The sequence below is a fragment of the Primulina tabacum genome, chromosome 15 (assembly GCF_025594145.1).
Source record: "Primulina tabacum isolate GXHZ01 chromosome 15, ASM2559414v2, whole genome shotgun sequence".
In the NCBI taxonomy this organism is placed as follows: domain Eukaryota; kingdom Viridiplantae; phylum Streptophyta; class Magnoliopsida; order Lamiales; family Gesneriaceae; genus Primulina; species Primulina tabacum.
In genome coordinates, this window is record NC_134564.1 from 30,481,314 (window position 1) to 30,493,880 (window position 12,567).

At 35.8% G+C, this 12,567-nt stretch overlaps 2 protein-coding genes across 2 annotated transcripts; one reads left to right on the plus strand and one right to left on the minus strand.

Moving 5' to 3' along the window:
* Window positions 1–251: 251 nt before the first annotated feature.
* Window positions 252–6,188, plus strand: LOC142526838 (aspartic proteinase 36-like). The gene is made up of 12 exons (XM_075631459.1): window positions 252–679; window positions 808–928; window positions 1,456–1,883; window positions 1,990–2,146; window positions 2,542–2,624; window positions 2,717–2,813; window positions 2,982–3,054; window positions 3,120–3,326; window positions 4,362–4,486; window positions 4,638–4,739; window positions 4,833–4,930; window positions 5,755–6,188. The coding sequence occupies exons 1-12, from the start codon at window positions 435–437 to the stop codon at window positions 5,927–5,929; spliced, it is 1,911 nt and encodes a 636-aa protein (XP_075487574.1). The 5' UTR covers window positions 252–434; the 3' UTR covers window positions 5,930–6,188.
* A 2,506-nt stretch (window positions 6,189–8,694) lies between these two features.
* LOC142526840 (uncharacterized) lies at window positions 8,695–11,647 on the minus strand. Its single transcript, XM_075631460.1, has 4 exons — window positions 11,386–11,647; window positions 10,470–10,587; window positions 10,166–10,394; window positions 8,695–8,931 (listed from the first exon to the last, which is right to left on the minus strand). Exons 1-4 carry the CDS (start codon window positions 11,535–11,537, stop codon window positions 8,903–8,905), a joined length of 528 nt encoding a protein of 175 aa, XP_075487575.1. The 5' UTR covers window positions 11,538–11,647; the 3' UTR covers window positions 8,695–8,902.
* Between the last annotated feature and the right edge of the window lie 920 nt (window positions 11,648–12,567).

The window sequence follows — 12,567 nt, forward strand, 5'->3', positions numbered from 1 at the left end:
TATGCCAGCACTGTCGACGTATGAACAGATAAAAAAATATGAATTCAAGCAACAACTTTGAAAATTATAAAATTTATTATGATAAAGTTAATTTTATCATTATAATATAATATATAAATTTAATCACTCTTCGTAAAATCGTAACAAATATTAAATATAATATTTTATATTTTATTTATTATTAATTTATTTTTATATTATATATCACATGTTTATTTTAAGTATTAAAGGGTGTTGGCAAATGTCCATTCACACACGGATCAGAAAACAAAGCAACGTCAACCCCGTCTGTCTTCAACGCGCGCACACGCGAAGGGAAGGAGGAGCCGTAGCCAAAGAAGCAACTCAGCATTTATGACCGTGATGTATATTTTGGATCGATTCGCTATCGGTGCCCCTCCATAATACCAGATCGCATTCATTCCTTCTTGTCAATGGCAGGAGGAGCATTGTTCGCTTTTGTTCTCACCTCCAGCATTCTCCCCTTGTTTTTCGTTCCGATTTCATCAATCCCGGATTCGAAAAGTGATCATGTTCATAGTAACACCACTACCATGTTCCTACCTCTGTTTCTGCACAACAACCGCCGCCAAATCGACTCATATCCCCAAAGCAAGCTCCAGAACAACTCCCACCGCACCGCCCGCATGTTTCTCCACGACGATCTCCTCCTTAACGGGTCTGCTCCTTAGTCTTTGACTTTGTTTGCTGGTTTGATATGAACCTAATGAGTCGTTTCTTGAATTGTCAAGTGGTGATTTGATGAGATCTGATTTTGCTTGTTTGATTTATGTCGTGGGTTTGCAGGTATTACACGTCTCGCTTATGGATCGGGTCACCGCCCCAAATGTTTGCGCTTATAGTTGATACGGGCAGTACTGTTACTTATGTTCCCTGCGCCACTTGCGAACAGTGTGGCAAGCATCAGGTCAATTGCTTCTTTCGTATTCTATTAAAAAGTGTTGGATGGAGGTTGAATATGTTCTTTACTTTACTGTATCACTTCTCATTCCGATTTATTACAATGCTACTCTTAATCATGCTAAATTTAATGCCTTTGTAGAATGTTAAATAAAAAATGTCTCAAGAGTCAGATGGATTTTGTGTTGGTCATGTCATGAGCAGATCGCAATTGTTTTGAATATACTTAGCCAATTCGGAGTGATCGAAATTTAAGTGATCTTTTTGTAGTCTGTATCTTCATTGAACTGGTGTTTCCACTTTGTATCGATTACACTCTTCGTTTTTTTATAAAAATATTTTTTTGGATGCTAAATAACTGTCATCACAACGAGAGTCGTGACAAAATAACAATGAAAAAGTAATGAGAGAGTGAATCAAGAGTAACCTTTTTGGTCTTCTTCTCGTTTCATCTGCTTTGACGCCACTCATTTAATTATGTTGCATTTATCGATTTAGTTGCATGATGTTGGTTTCAATTTTTGAATTTAATAGGATCCAAAGTTTCAGCCCGATTTGTCGAGTACCTACCAACCAGTGAAGTGCAACATTGATTGCCCCTGCGATAGCGACAGAAAGCAATGCACTTATGAAAGACAATATGCTGAAATGAGTTCTAGCAGTGGGGTCCTAGGTGAAGATATTGTGTCCTTCGGTAGTCAAAGTGAACTGGAACCCCAACGAGCTGTTTTTGGTTGCGAAAATATGGAAACAGGTGATCTTTACAGCCAACATGCTGATGGTATAATGGGTCTGGGCCGTGGAGATCTTAGTATCATGGATCAGCTCGTTGACAAAGTTGTAATTAGTGATTCATTTTCTTTGTGCTATGGTGGAATGGATTTGGGTGGCGGTACAATGGTTCTTGGAGGAATTTCATCCCCTGCTGATATGATTTTTACCCGTTCTGACCCTTTGCGCAGGTATGTTTAGGAAGATTTATGGTATACTGATGTAACGTTAGGCTCTTTCCTAACAAGTACACTTGATACATCTCACGCATTTACTCTAGTTTCGGGATGGCAACAGTCCATATTACAATATTGAGCTGACGGAGATACGTGTTTCTGGGAAAGCGCTGCCTCTTCATCCCAAGACATTTGATGGTAAACATGGAACTGTGCTGGATAGTGGCACAACTTATGCTTATCTTCCAGAATTTGCATTCGGAGCATTCAAAACAGCCGTAAGATATTTCTTTTTTGGGTTTTGCCATTTATCTATGGTTGTCTAGGAATTGTGGTTAGTTAGGTTGTTGTACCTTTTAACTTTTCACAAAATTTCCAGCCAGGCATCAAAACACAAATATCTGCTCTTCTTTGTCCTTCCTCTCTCACACAAAAAGGCAGCTTGTTCTTGTCATTTGTTTGAAGGCTTGAAAAAAATCCTCTTGTTTTCTCCTCCATGGAGTCTTGTGCTTAAAACACTAGAAGCTTCTGCAATCACTTAAGATACTACATCGGAAGCTGGAGATAACATTTAAAAGCTCCCTTTTAGCAATTAAATTATATTACTCAATTGTTAGAAGAATCTGCATGATTCCTTTTTTCAGTACTGATCTTTATCATTTTTGAATTGTAGATCTTTGGGAAACTCAAGTCCCTTAAACGAATACAAGGTCCTGACCCTAACTACAATGATATTTGCTTCTCAGGTGCTGGAAGGTAACATGATTATCATAATTGAGTTTTAGAAATCAAAGCTTTCAGCGCTTTTTTTTGTGTGACCATTAATTGAGTGTGAATGTTTGCTTCAGTGATGCTTCACAACTCTCAAAATCATTTCCAGCGGTTGAAATGGTATTTGGAAATGGACAGAAGCTATTGTTGTCCCCTGAGAACTACTTGTTCAGAGTAGGTTACCTTTGTGTTATCTTGTTTGAAGTCTTTCCTTCGAGTATATAATAGTCTATTTCAACCTGATGTGTGTACATTTGTTTTTCTGGTTATTGCCGCGGCCAATTCTATATAATAATGTCGTTCTGGTTCTTGTTTTATTGACCTTTTTTTTCTTTTGTTTAGCATTCGAAGATGCGTGGTTCATACTGCCTTGGGATTTTTCAGAACGGGAAGGACCCAACCACTCTTTTGGGGGGTAAGCTCAGTCTTTAATGGGTATCATTTAACAGATGTATATTTGCTTATATGTACTGGTAATAGGTATCGTTGTCCGTAATACTCTTGTGACATATGACCGTGAACATGAAAGGATTGGTTTCTGGAAAACCAATTGTTCAGAGTTATGGGAGAGACTCAACATATCTCCTGTCCCTCCACCACTGCCGTCAGGCTTGAATCAGACTAATTCCAGTATGGCTACATCTCCTACACTAGCTCCAAGTGAACCCCCACCGTTCAAAGGCCCAGGTATAACAAAGTACTGCGTTCTTTTTACTGTTGCATGTCATGCTATTTTTTGCCGTTTGCAAACCTTTTCTGCTTAAGTTCTAAATCTTAAGGAGTTAAATGATTATTTTGTAATCTATTCAGACTTTCCTATTGTGCATGGTCAAAGCTATACTAATGAAGACGCTTATTGCTGTCTTATTCTTCATCCCCGTCTTCTTCTTTTGGAGAAGCAAAGGAATGTGAGAGCCACCTGTCGTGATTAGTTTCTCGAAGTAAAAAGTGAACTGTGGGAGACACCTTTTAGGGGAATGAAAGCATACATGGTGAATGCGAATACTTTAGCAGGATGTGATGATAGATAGTTAAATATAAAAAAAGAATCATAAAAAATGGGATGGATCATGGGTTCAAGCCCAGAAGAGCACCAAAGTCAAAGGGATAAAAAAATTTGGAAGACTGATCATCATTCCAAACCAATAATTTAGGATTGCAAGAACAAACACATGTTTTGATTAGGTGTCTCTATGAAATCCTATAAATATAATTTTATTTAGAAACTTATCTTCTTGCCTAAGCTGACAACGCTAGATCAGGAGCAAGATTTGTGTGCTACAATAAGTGGGACTTACATTTCAGCAGTGAGAGACGCAGACTAGTCAAATACACAAAAAGAATCTTTTGCGTATAACAATTGCACGGAATCTCATTTTGAGCAGAGAATGCTTGTTATGAGAAAGACCAGGAGAGAAAGGGGAATCTGTTACAGTAAGAAATATATGTAGTTTTCAAGTATTTAAGTCATTTTTTTTGTTAAAAGTAGACATGAACTCCATTCGATTCCGATTACAGGAGAAGAAAACAATTTCTTATTTTTTTCTTTCAAACATTAAAAAATAACCCATCAATTTTTTCGAGCTGAAAACATTCTCTATTCATGTGGATTATTTCCTGTATCTCTATTATTTCTAAGAATTATTCAACTATTCCTTTCAGCCAACAAGCAGCAATGAGACTAGCATATTTTGGCAATTTTTTGCATTTGTCAATTTGCAGGGGACATTAAAATAGGGCTCATAACATTCTCTATGCTGCTGAGTGTAAAGTACTCAGATTTGAAGCCTCACATCCCAGAACTTGCTCTGTACATTGCAAAAGAATTGGATGTTAACGCTTCTCAGGTACATCAATAAAAATTGTTAATAATCGCCATGGAATTCAAAATTTGAAAATTAGTTTAATTTCTCATTAAAACCTGATATTTATGTTACTCATCTGTAATTGTTGCATGGTACAATGACGCTCGTCATTTTGAGATGAATCATTTTGCAGGTTCAATTGATGAATTTCACTTCAAGAGAGAATGATACACTCCTAAGATGGGCCATTGCTCCAGCAGAATCTTCTGATTATATCTCAAATAGTGCTGCAATGGTAAACTTTGTTTTGAACTGTGGATTCCCTCGTCTAAATCTTTATTTTAAGGGGGCTCAGAAACATTTACAGCTTTATTTTTCTTTTTACCAGGATATTATTTCCAAGTTGAATAAAAACAGCTTGCATCTTCCTGACAGCTTTGGAAATTATAAATTGTTCGAATGGAACATTGAACCCCCACAAAATCGGTAAACTAAAATATGATTTTCCTTTGTGTCTCTATTCTTGGTAAACTTGTGTGTCTGAATTTTTATTTTAAAAAATATTTTAAATTCATAAAAGACAATTTTGAGCATAATATCTGGAGCGATGTCATGGAAAGGGTATTGGTATTGGGATTAGAAAAGAGAAGGGGTGAAGAGAGACGAGGGAATGGTGGGTTATAAGATGAGTTCTTCTTTCTTTTATCACTTAGGAGCCGTGTGAGATGAAAGTCTCATGCATTTTTTGGATTGGGATTGTATGGGTTAAAGAGAAGATTGGGATTGAGTTTATTGCAAGTTGTTATTTGTGGTAGCACTAAGTGGAAGCATAGGAGGGGCTGTTCCTGGCATGTAGGGATCTGATGGCAGAATTTTTGGAGAGCAGGGAGAGAAAAGATTGAAGAGGGGAGAAGCTGGGGGTGGTGGTTTTGTTCATCGTTATTATTGGCACTTTGGCACAAGCACCGCATGGAGTCTAGGCATAATGTGTAGTGAACGCCTCATTGAAACTAAGGATGCTAAGCTGCTATTTTAAAATACATCTAACATATCCTCTACAAAATATTAAACACAATATATATCAAATTTATATTTGTGTTGGTAAATATATTCTCTTACATCACATCCCAGCATGATGGCATAGAAGTGTCGACGATGAATATAAATTCAGAAAAGTGATGGGATGGTTGATCGTGGTAATTTTTGTTATGAAAACTTCTTCCAAATCTCAAAAGCTAAAGATGTTACAAATCTGCAGTAGAACTTGATATACAATATATTAAACTCGACAATTTTCTACAACGATGCAGTACGTGGTGGCAGCAATATTACTTGGTAGTTGTCTCATTTGCTGTAATCTTGGGGATTGGAGTTTTGGCGTCTGGGGCATGGTTTATTTGGAAGAGGGAGCGATCTACTAATCCGTACAAGCCCGTTGAGTCCATCGTAGCCGAGCAAGAACTTCAGCCGTTGCAGAACTCCTAAGTATACCTGACTTTTGTGGTCATGTATTAGCCTAGCATGTGTTGTCTGCTGTTAGCTCATGTCCTGTCAATGGAGTCCTTGCACCGAAATGCTTCCTTGAAACGATCCGCACTTGTAACTAGCGTATCCAAAATACGCCTGTCTGTATGAATAGCAGAAATTCACGTATTTTTTTTTCTTTTTTGAGAAGAATATATTTTTCATTTTCATGATTCAGCAGCATTCACATTTTTGTACGGAATTCATCCTTGCGGCAGAATGTGATGGTCAATTAGTTGAAAACTACATGGCACCATACTAAATATTAAAAATATCCTTGTACATTTTTACGATTTAATCCAATACCCTTTGACTTTTCACTTCCTCTTGAATATTAATCAATTAATTAATCAATCGATGAACTGAGGAGATTATATCGCGTCCATTTTATAAATCAATTCGAGTATTTTAAAACTAAAAATATATTATATATGCACCATGCATAATATTTATGGAGTATATTTCATAGTTGCACGAGTGCTCGACAGCTACTTTTTATTAGGAATGATCCATTTTAAATATCTGTGTTTGGTAATCGAAAAATAAAAAAATTCTCACAGTGTTATGGTCTTTGGCTCGTTTGTTTGTGAAAAAAAATCACACATAGCACACCACTGTGTGTGAAAATTGCAGGCACGTTGCGTTTTTGTGTGGGTAATAACTAAAAACAAGGATTGTTTTTTTTGAATAAAACATGTACATGCACTCAAAGATTGAAATTAATGGATGACTTGGGTAAACGGATCTGATAGTTCATCACCTCTTTCCATTCTTATTGCTTTTAGTAACCAAAAAAGAAATTTAAAAACTAAAATCAATTTTAGAAATAAATAACTCAATTGCATCATTAAAACCCAGACCTGATTAAGCTCTCTTCTGCTGTCATTATATAAGCTGGTGAATGTTCAAGAACCCAAATTCCTAAAACAGAAGATAAAATAAAACCCAAAATGAAATAGTTCAGAAATCAAAGAAAATCAGCCGACTAAAAACCAGAAAGGAAAACTTCATGAATCTTGAATTTCCGGTAATTCAAGTACTTCCCTTTTTATCTTCGTTCCTTGATCTTTGTTCGAAAATGGCATGGACAACTCCAGATTTGTCTTCAAAGCTGATTTTACAGTCATAGATATGGTTTCGTTTCAATGACATCTTGAGAAATAGTTCAGAAAAGTTGTGAGCAAAGAATGGAATTACAAGAATGCCACCCACCAGGACCTAGGCCAAGGTACTCAGACCAACTTGATAAAGGTAATTGGCCGCAGTGACTAAGATGAATCTTGCGAGCAAGATGCTTTGGTTCGAGATGGAATGCTCGAGTTCAGGTAGTCAACAAGCATGTGTGTATTTGAGGGTTCGAGACCGAGGTGGTAGAGTTGAGAGATCACGCTCAAGTCAAACATAACAGGTTGGGACTAAACCTAGGAAGAAGTTATTGTCCTGAGAGTAAAAACTTTGTCCGGGTAATGAGAAGATTAGTCGGCGCCGCAGAGTAGAAGTTGGCCAACTCCACAACCATAAGAACGTCAATCGGCACGCATACGACGTAGCGCTGATTTTACAAGACTGGGGAGGAGGAAAGAGGTCCCCGGACCTTAGTACGGAACGAGACACTTAAAGCGTAAAGTACAAAATCATCGTGACTTTGGTTTCGAGGTCATCATTGTCATCAAGGTTTACATATTTGAGAAGGTACTCGATTCATATTACAACCTGTGTTCACTTATATTGTTAGTTTTCTATTTTCCGTGAGTCTAAAAGTGACTTAGCGTCGGAGTGATAACGATGAAAAAATCTTCTGACATCTCATTCACGAGTTCGTTGTTTGAGCGTGTCCAAGAGCTCGATTGTTGGAACTCGCTCATTACCTGTAGATTTCGGGCCACTATCCTTGGAGAGAAGGCTTCTAGCTCGAGAATCAGACACCAACTCTGCGTTTCTTTCTCATTGTTCCCCTCCACCATGGTCGCCCGGCTTCTACGAAAAATCGTAATTGTGGCAGTAACTCATCTCATTTTTGGGGTATCACCAAGGAATGCGTGGAATTTCAGGACATTATCCATGGAACTGTAAAGATAGTAATCTTTACTACTTGATAATGCATGAACCTATTTGGGCTTTTTAACAAGTGAGCTTAAATACCTCCTTTTTATTTATAAACAAACTCTCTAGAAGACATTAATGTAATATCAACAACTAATTTTAAACTCAACTTTCCCAACAATACTCAGTTTCTCTTCCCAACTATCCACATGACTTTCCCCTTTCAACAATACCCATATATTCCACATAATTTTTCTTTTTTTCGAACTATCATTTTTTTTTTTCAATTTTCAAATAAATAAAAGTCGAATTTGAATATTTTCAACATGAATATTTTTTTAAGGTTTCGCCATTATGTTTACATTGTATTTATGTATTATATTATGCATATACAAAGCATGTGCAAAACAACTCGTACATACGACTCTGAGGGGGTGGAGAAAGAGTGTTTTTTTTCCGGGGCATAGATAAATGGATCCTCTCTATCCTTGCACCAAACATAGGATAAAAGTTGGGACCAAGGAGATAAATCTCCTGATCCTATGCTCCCCTCATTTAATTTTTTTTACCAAATTATAATGTAAAAAATTAATGCTTTATTATGGGAGTAATAATCCGAAAATATACATGTTGGTCCAACGTAAATTTAATATAGTATCTAAGCATATTGCACGATTCAACGATGTAGCCAATGGAAGTATTATAAAACAAGTCAAAACAGAGTTCACATGAAATCAAATAAAAGGATAACTTCTGTTATACATACCTTCCATCAGTATAGGCTGTATAGCTAGAATTGGTAACACGATGTAGGAATAAGAGTGAAAAAAGACTTCACAACTAAGTAAAACATGAAGCCTGAAATTTCAATCACGATTATGCCAGATTTCCTCAGGCTTTTATACGAACCACAAAAGAACCTGAAAATCACAGAGAAGGATTAGGAGCAAAGATTTTAGCCTGTTATGATGATATCATGAAGTTGTCCAGTGACCATTTATTTCACCTTCGTTGCAACATCTCTAGAACTCGAGTTGTTTGAGATTAAGGATCTTTAACATACAATGTCTTTTAACATATTGCTCTACTATGCAATTTTAATACAGAAAGACTTGTGACAGATGAATGTGCGTGATCAATAAATCGGATCGTCTAGAGCCTCAAAAACCGCTCTTATTGTGACTTCCACTCTTACACTAAGGTGGATAAATCCTCAAAGAGGCATAGCAGACAAATTAGTCACATCTCAAAATAAATAATTAAATTAAAGATAATCTAAGATGCATGTCTAGCAATTAGTCATTATTTACGAAAATATTGTGTGTAAAAACTGTTAAAACAACTCAATAAGATAAATAGGTACTATTGTAAATGGTAGTTTAAAAATTAAAAAATACATTAAGAAACTGAAAGTAGCTCTTATGTGGGTTTCTCGATTAATATTACCGATAAAAAAAGGTCAAGGCAAATCTTTAATAATAAAAGATATTTAATTATATTGATTTTTTTAATTGTTACCAAGATCACTTATCATATGTCATATCGTATACATTCAATACATAAATACATATAGTAATAAAATCTGGCTGTAGGCTTACAAACTCATGAACAAACACGTGAAAGGCCCAAGATCAGTGAGAATTGTTTTAGTCGAGCAAGTCATGAACCAGTTCTACCCCACTCCCCAAAATTCAAAATTCAATGGGAAAAACTCACTTCCTACAATCTAATGTAGCTTCTGAAGCACCAAGAGCAGTAGTTAAAGAACAGGTGCAGCAAAACTTAACCTTGTGTAAGTTTTGATGCAAGTTTTGAGCAATACGATAACTCACGTGTATGTAATATAACCAAAGCATTTTTATAAGATGAGAAAAGTCAACCACTGACAACTCTTAACCATCTTTACTTCAAATTACCCTTTTAAAACACTATATAAGATAGAGATAAGAGTGAAAAAAGCTACCACCTTACAATATTGATACATGTATTCTATGAAAAGTTGAATTTGTGATGATGATGTCTTTGAAATTAAAAAAAAAATTCTCTGTAATATGGTATTTATGTTATTTTACTAGATCATATATTTCACTATTTCTTCTATAACAGAGCCGAGAATGCAACAAAAATAGAAAAAACAACCTAAAAAACACTCACATGCTGGAAGGTTGGATATATCTGCTGAAACTGCACATGGTATACCCAAGTTTGAAAGTGCTCCCCTTATTATTCCGCAAGGAAAGTAAAGATGCATGCCGGTAGCTTGAGCTTCCTTATTGTCTGCCATTGCTGAAGGATCTTGAATAGAACCAGAAGCTTCAGCCGACAGGTCAACTGACATATGTGCAAGCCACCGAAACTGATTATCTTGTAATACAAAAGTTCCCTGCAAGGAAAACATAATTGGTCACACAAATCATGTGAAATTATCTTGCTAGTTCCTTCAGATTCACATACGCACTCTGTGATTTGTCTTTAAGTTATCAATCTGCTTCTTAAATAGTTCAGACCAAAAGTCCTTGCAAATGAACTTGATAGCCTCCAGGTGATCCGTGAACCTAGGTCGATCCATTGTATATCTGGCACAAAACCAGATGACATTCAATGAGTGTCCTCATCAATACATGAAAAGTAACACCAAATATCATGTGATTTGAACATTCTGCATCAAGATGAAATTTTTCTCATGTAAACTGTTTAAACCTTTCAAGAATTGGCACATATTGGATCAAAATATAGGCAATGACAAAGATGTTGGCCTTAACTCCACTATAATTTTGTTTTAGAATCTCTCTTTTAAAGCTACAAGTAGTTTCAAAGATGCTCTATATAAACAAGCTATGAGTGAATTCAGTCAATCGAGAACACCTAAGCCGCCACCAATTTCTCGCACAAGGTCAGTAGGTTAACCACTCCTTTCAAACTATTACAACTTCCACCATTAATCAAATTAGCCAAATTATGAAGGAATTATAACCTTTTCTAGTGAAGAAGCTTTCAATATAAAACTTTCACTAGGTTCACAGCAGAAATAAAAAAGTAAACAAGAGTCCGCTTGTTGAAAAAAATGTAACAGCATCATGTCACATTCAATTCAGAAACCTCGATCCATATAGCTTCCATCACAAACACGCTTCTCCAAGACCATCAATCACTGCTTGTGCTTCATTATTAAAGACCAAAGAACCTCCACTAGTTCATTCAATCGACGATCACATACCGCCACAATCCTGCAACTAAAAAAATTCACAATTTCCCATTTTGCATTACCATCCAAGTATCTAACCCAACATCAATTTCAAATGGGATATCTACCTCTCCAAATAATCAAACAAATAACAACGAAACTTCAATCCGTAATGTGTATAAGAACAAACCTCTCAGACAGTTGGTGGCCAACCTGAAAGCCAATGGCTTCGATCCTTCGGGCAGCTAGCTCGGGCTTGTTGGCGTAGAAGCCGTTGCAATACGAGGAGACGATCTCCGTGAGCAGACTCTCCACGCAACTTTCCGACACTTCCCTCACCATAATTCTCCTCTTCCCCGCGATAGGGCAACTGTAATTAGGATCTATCCACCAGGGTTTTGATTCGGAGTTTGAGATCGATTGAAACCGGAATCTGTGCAGCCGTTTTTATATGAGGACCGATCGGTTTTTGTTGTTGTTCATCTGGTTTGGTTCAATTTTATTTTTTATTTTTTTATAGGGAAAAAAACTCAAATAAAAAAAATTATTTCAAAATAATTGTATTTTATGTAAAACTTAAATTGCAATTATTCAATGTTGCCTTTGTTTATAAGAATTTAGATCCATGAATTAATAAAATAAGTATTTGAAATTACTTTCGTGTTGAGACAAATTTAATATAATAACTAAAAAAAATTAATCGATAAATTAAAGTTTATTGACAAATTAATTAATTATTCACCTATACAAATAAAAGAATGTTTTTTTTTTTTCAAAAACTTGTTTGAGACAGTCTCACGAGGTCGTTTTTTGTAAGATTGATATATTATTTGTGTCATCCATGAAAAATTATTACTTTTATGCTAAAAGTATTACTTTTTATTATGAATATCGGTATGGTTGACCCGTCTCACAGATAAAGATTCGTGAGATCGACTCACAAAAGATCTACTCTATTTTTTTATGCATTTAAGATTTTCACCACCTCTTTTCTCTTGCGCATAAGTCCCGTCCCGCCTATCATACCTCGCCTTTAGTTTATCTTTGATGCCGGCCGCCACTCCCGATCGAAGGTGCGGCCTTTGCACATCTAAGTTTTTGTTTGCGATATTGTCGTTTTTATGTTTTTAATTTAGTTTCTTACACGTTTTTTAAGGGATTTTTAATAGGATTTTAACAATGATATGATACATATCGAAAGTTGGATTAATATTTGAGACAAATTATTATTAAAAAAACATTGAGTCAATTTGGGTCAACTAATATTGATATATTATTTTTGAAAATATAGTCGTGTATATATAATTAAGTAATAAATTCATTATCACTTGTGTATATTTCAAGTCAAACCACATCTATTCAAATTAAATCC

Coding starts and splice junctions, on each gene's coding strand:
- LOC142526840 (XM_075631460.1), bottom strand. CDS start 11,537: ATGGTGAGGGAAGTGTCGGAAAGTTGCGTGGAGAGTCTGCTCACGGAG. Junction 10,395..10,469: donor ACTTAAAGACAAATCACAGA/GTGCGTATGTGA, acceptor TTTTCCTTGCAG/GGAACTTTTGTATTACAAGA. Junction 8,932..10,165: donor TATATCCAACCTTCCAGCAT/GTGAGTGTTTTT, acceptor TGTGATTTTCAG/GTTCTTTTGTGGTTCGTATA.
- LOC142526838 (XM_075631459.1), top strand. CDS start 435: ATGGCAGGAGGAGCATTGTTCGCTTTTGTTCTCACCTCCAGCATTCTC. Junction 929..1,455: donor AACAGTGTGGCAAGCATCAG/GTCAATTGCTTC, acceptor TGAATTTAATAG/GATCCAAAGTTTCAGCCCGA. Junction 1,884..1,989: donor CGTTCTGACCCTTTGCGCAG/GTATGTTTAGGA, acceptor GGATGGCAACAG/TCCATATTACAATATTGAGC.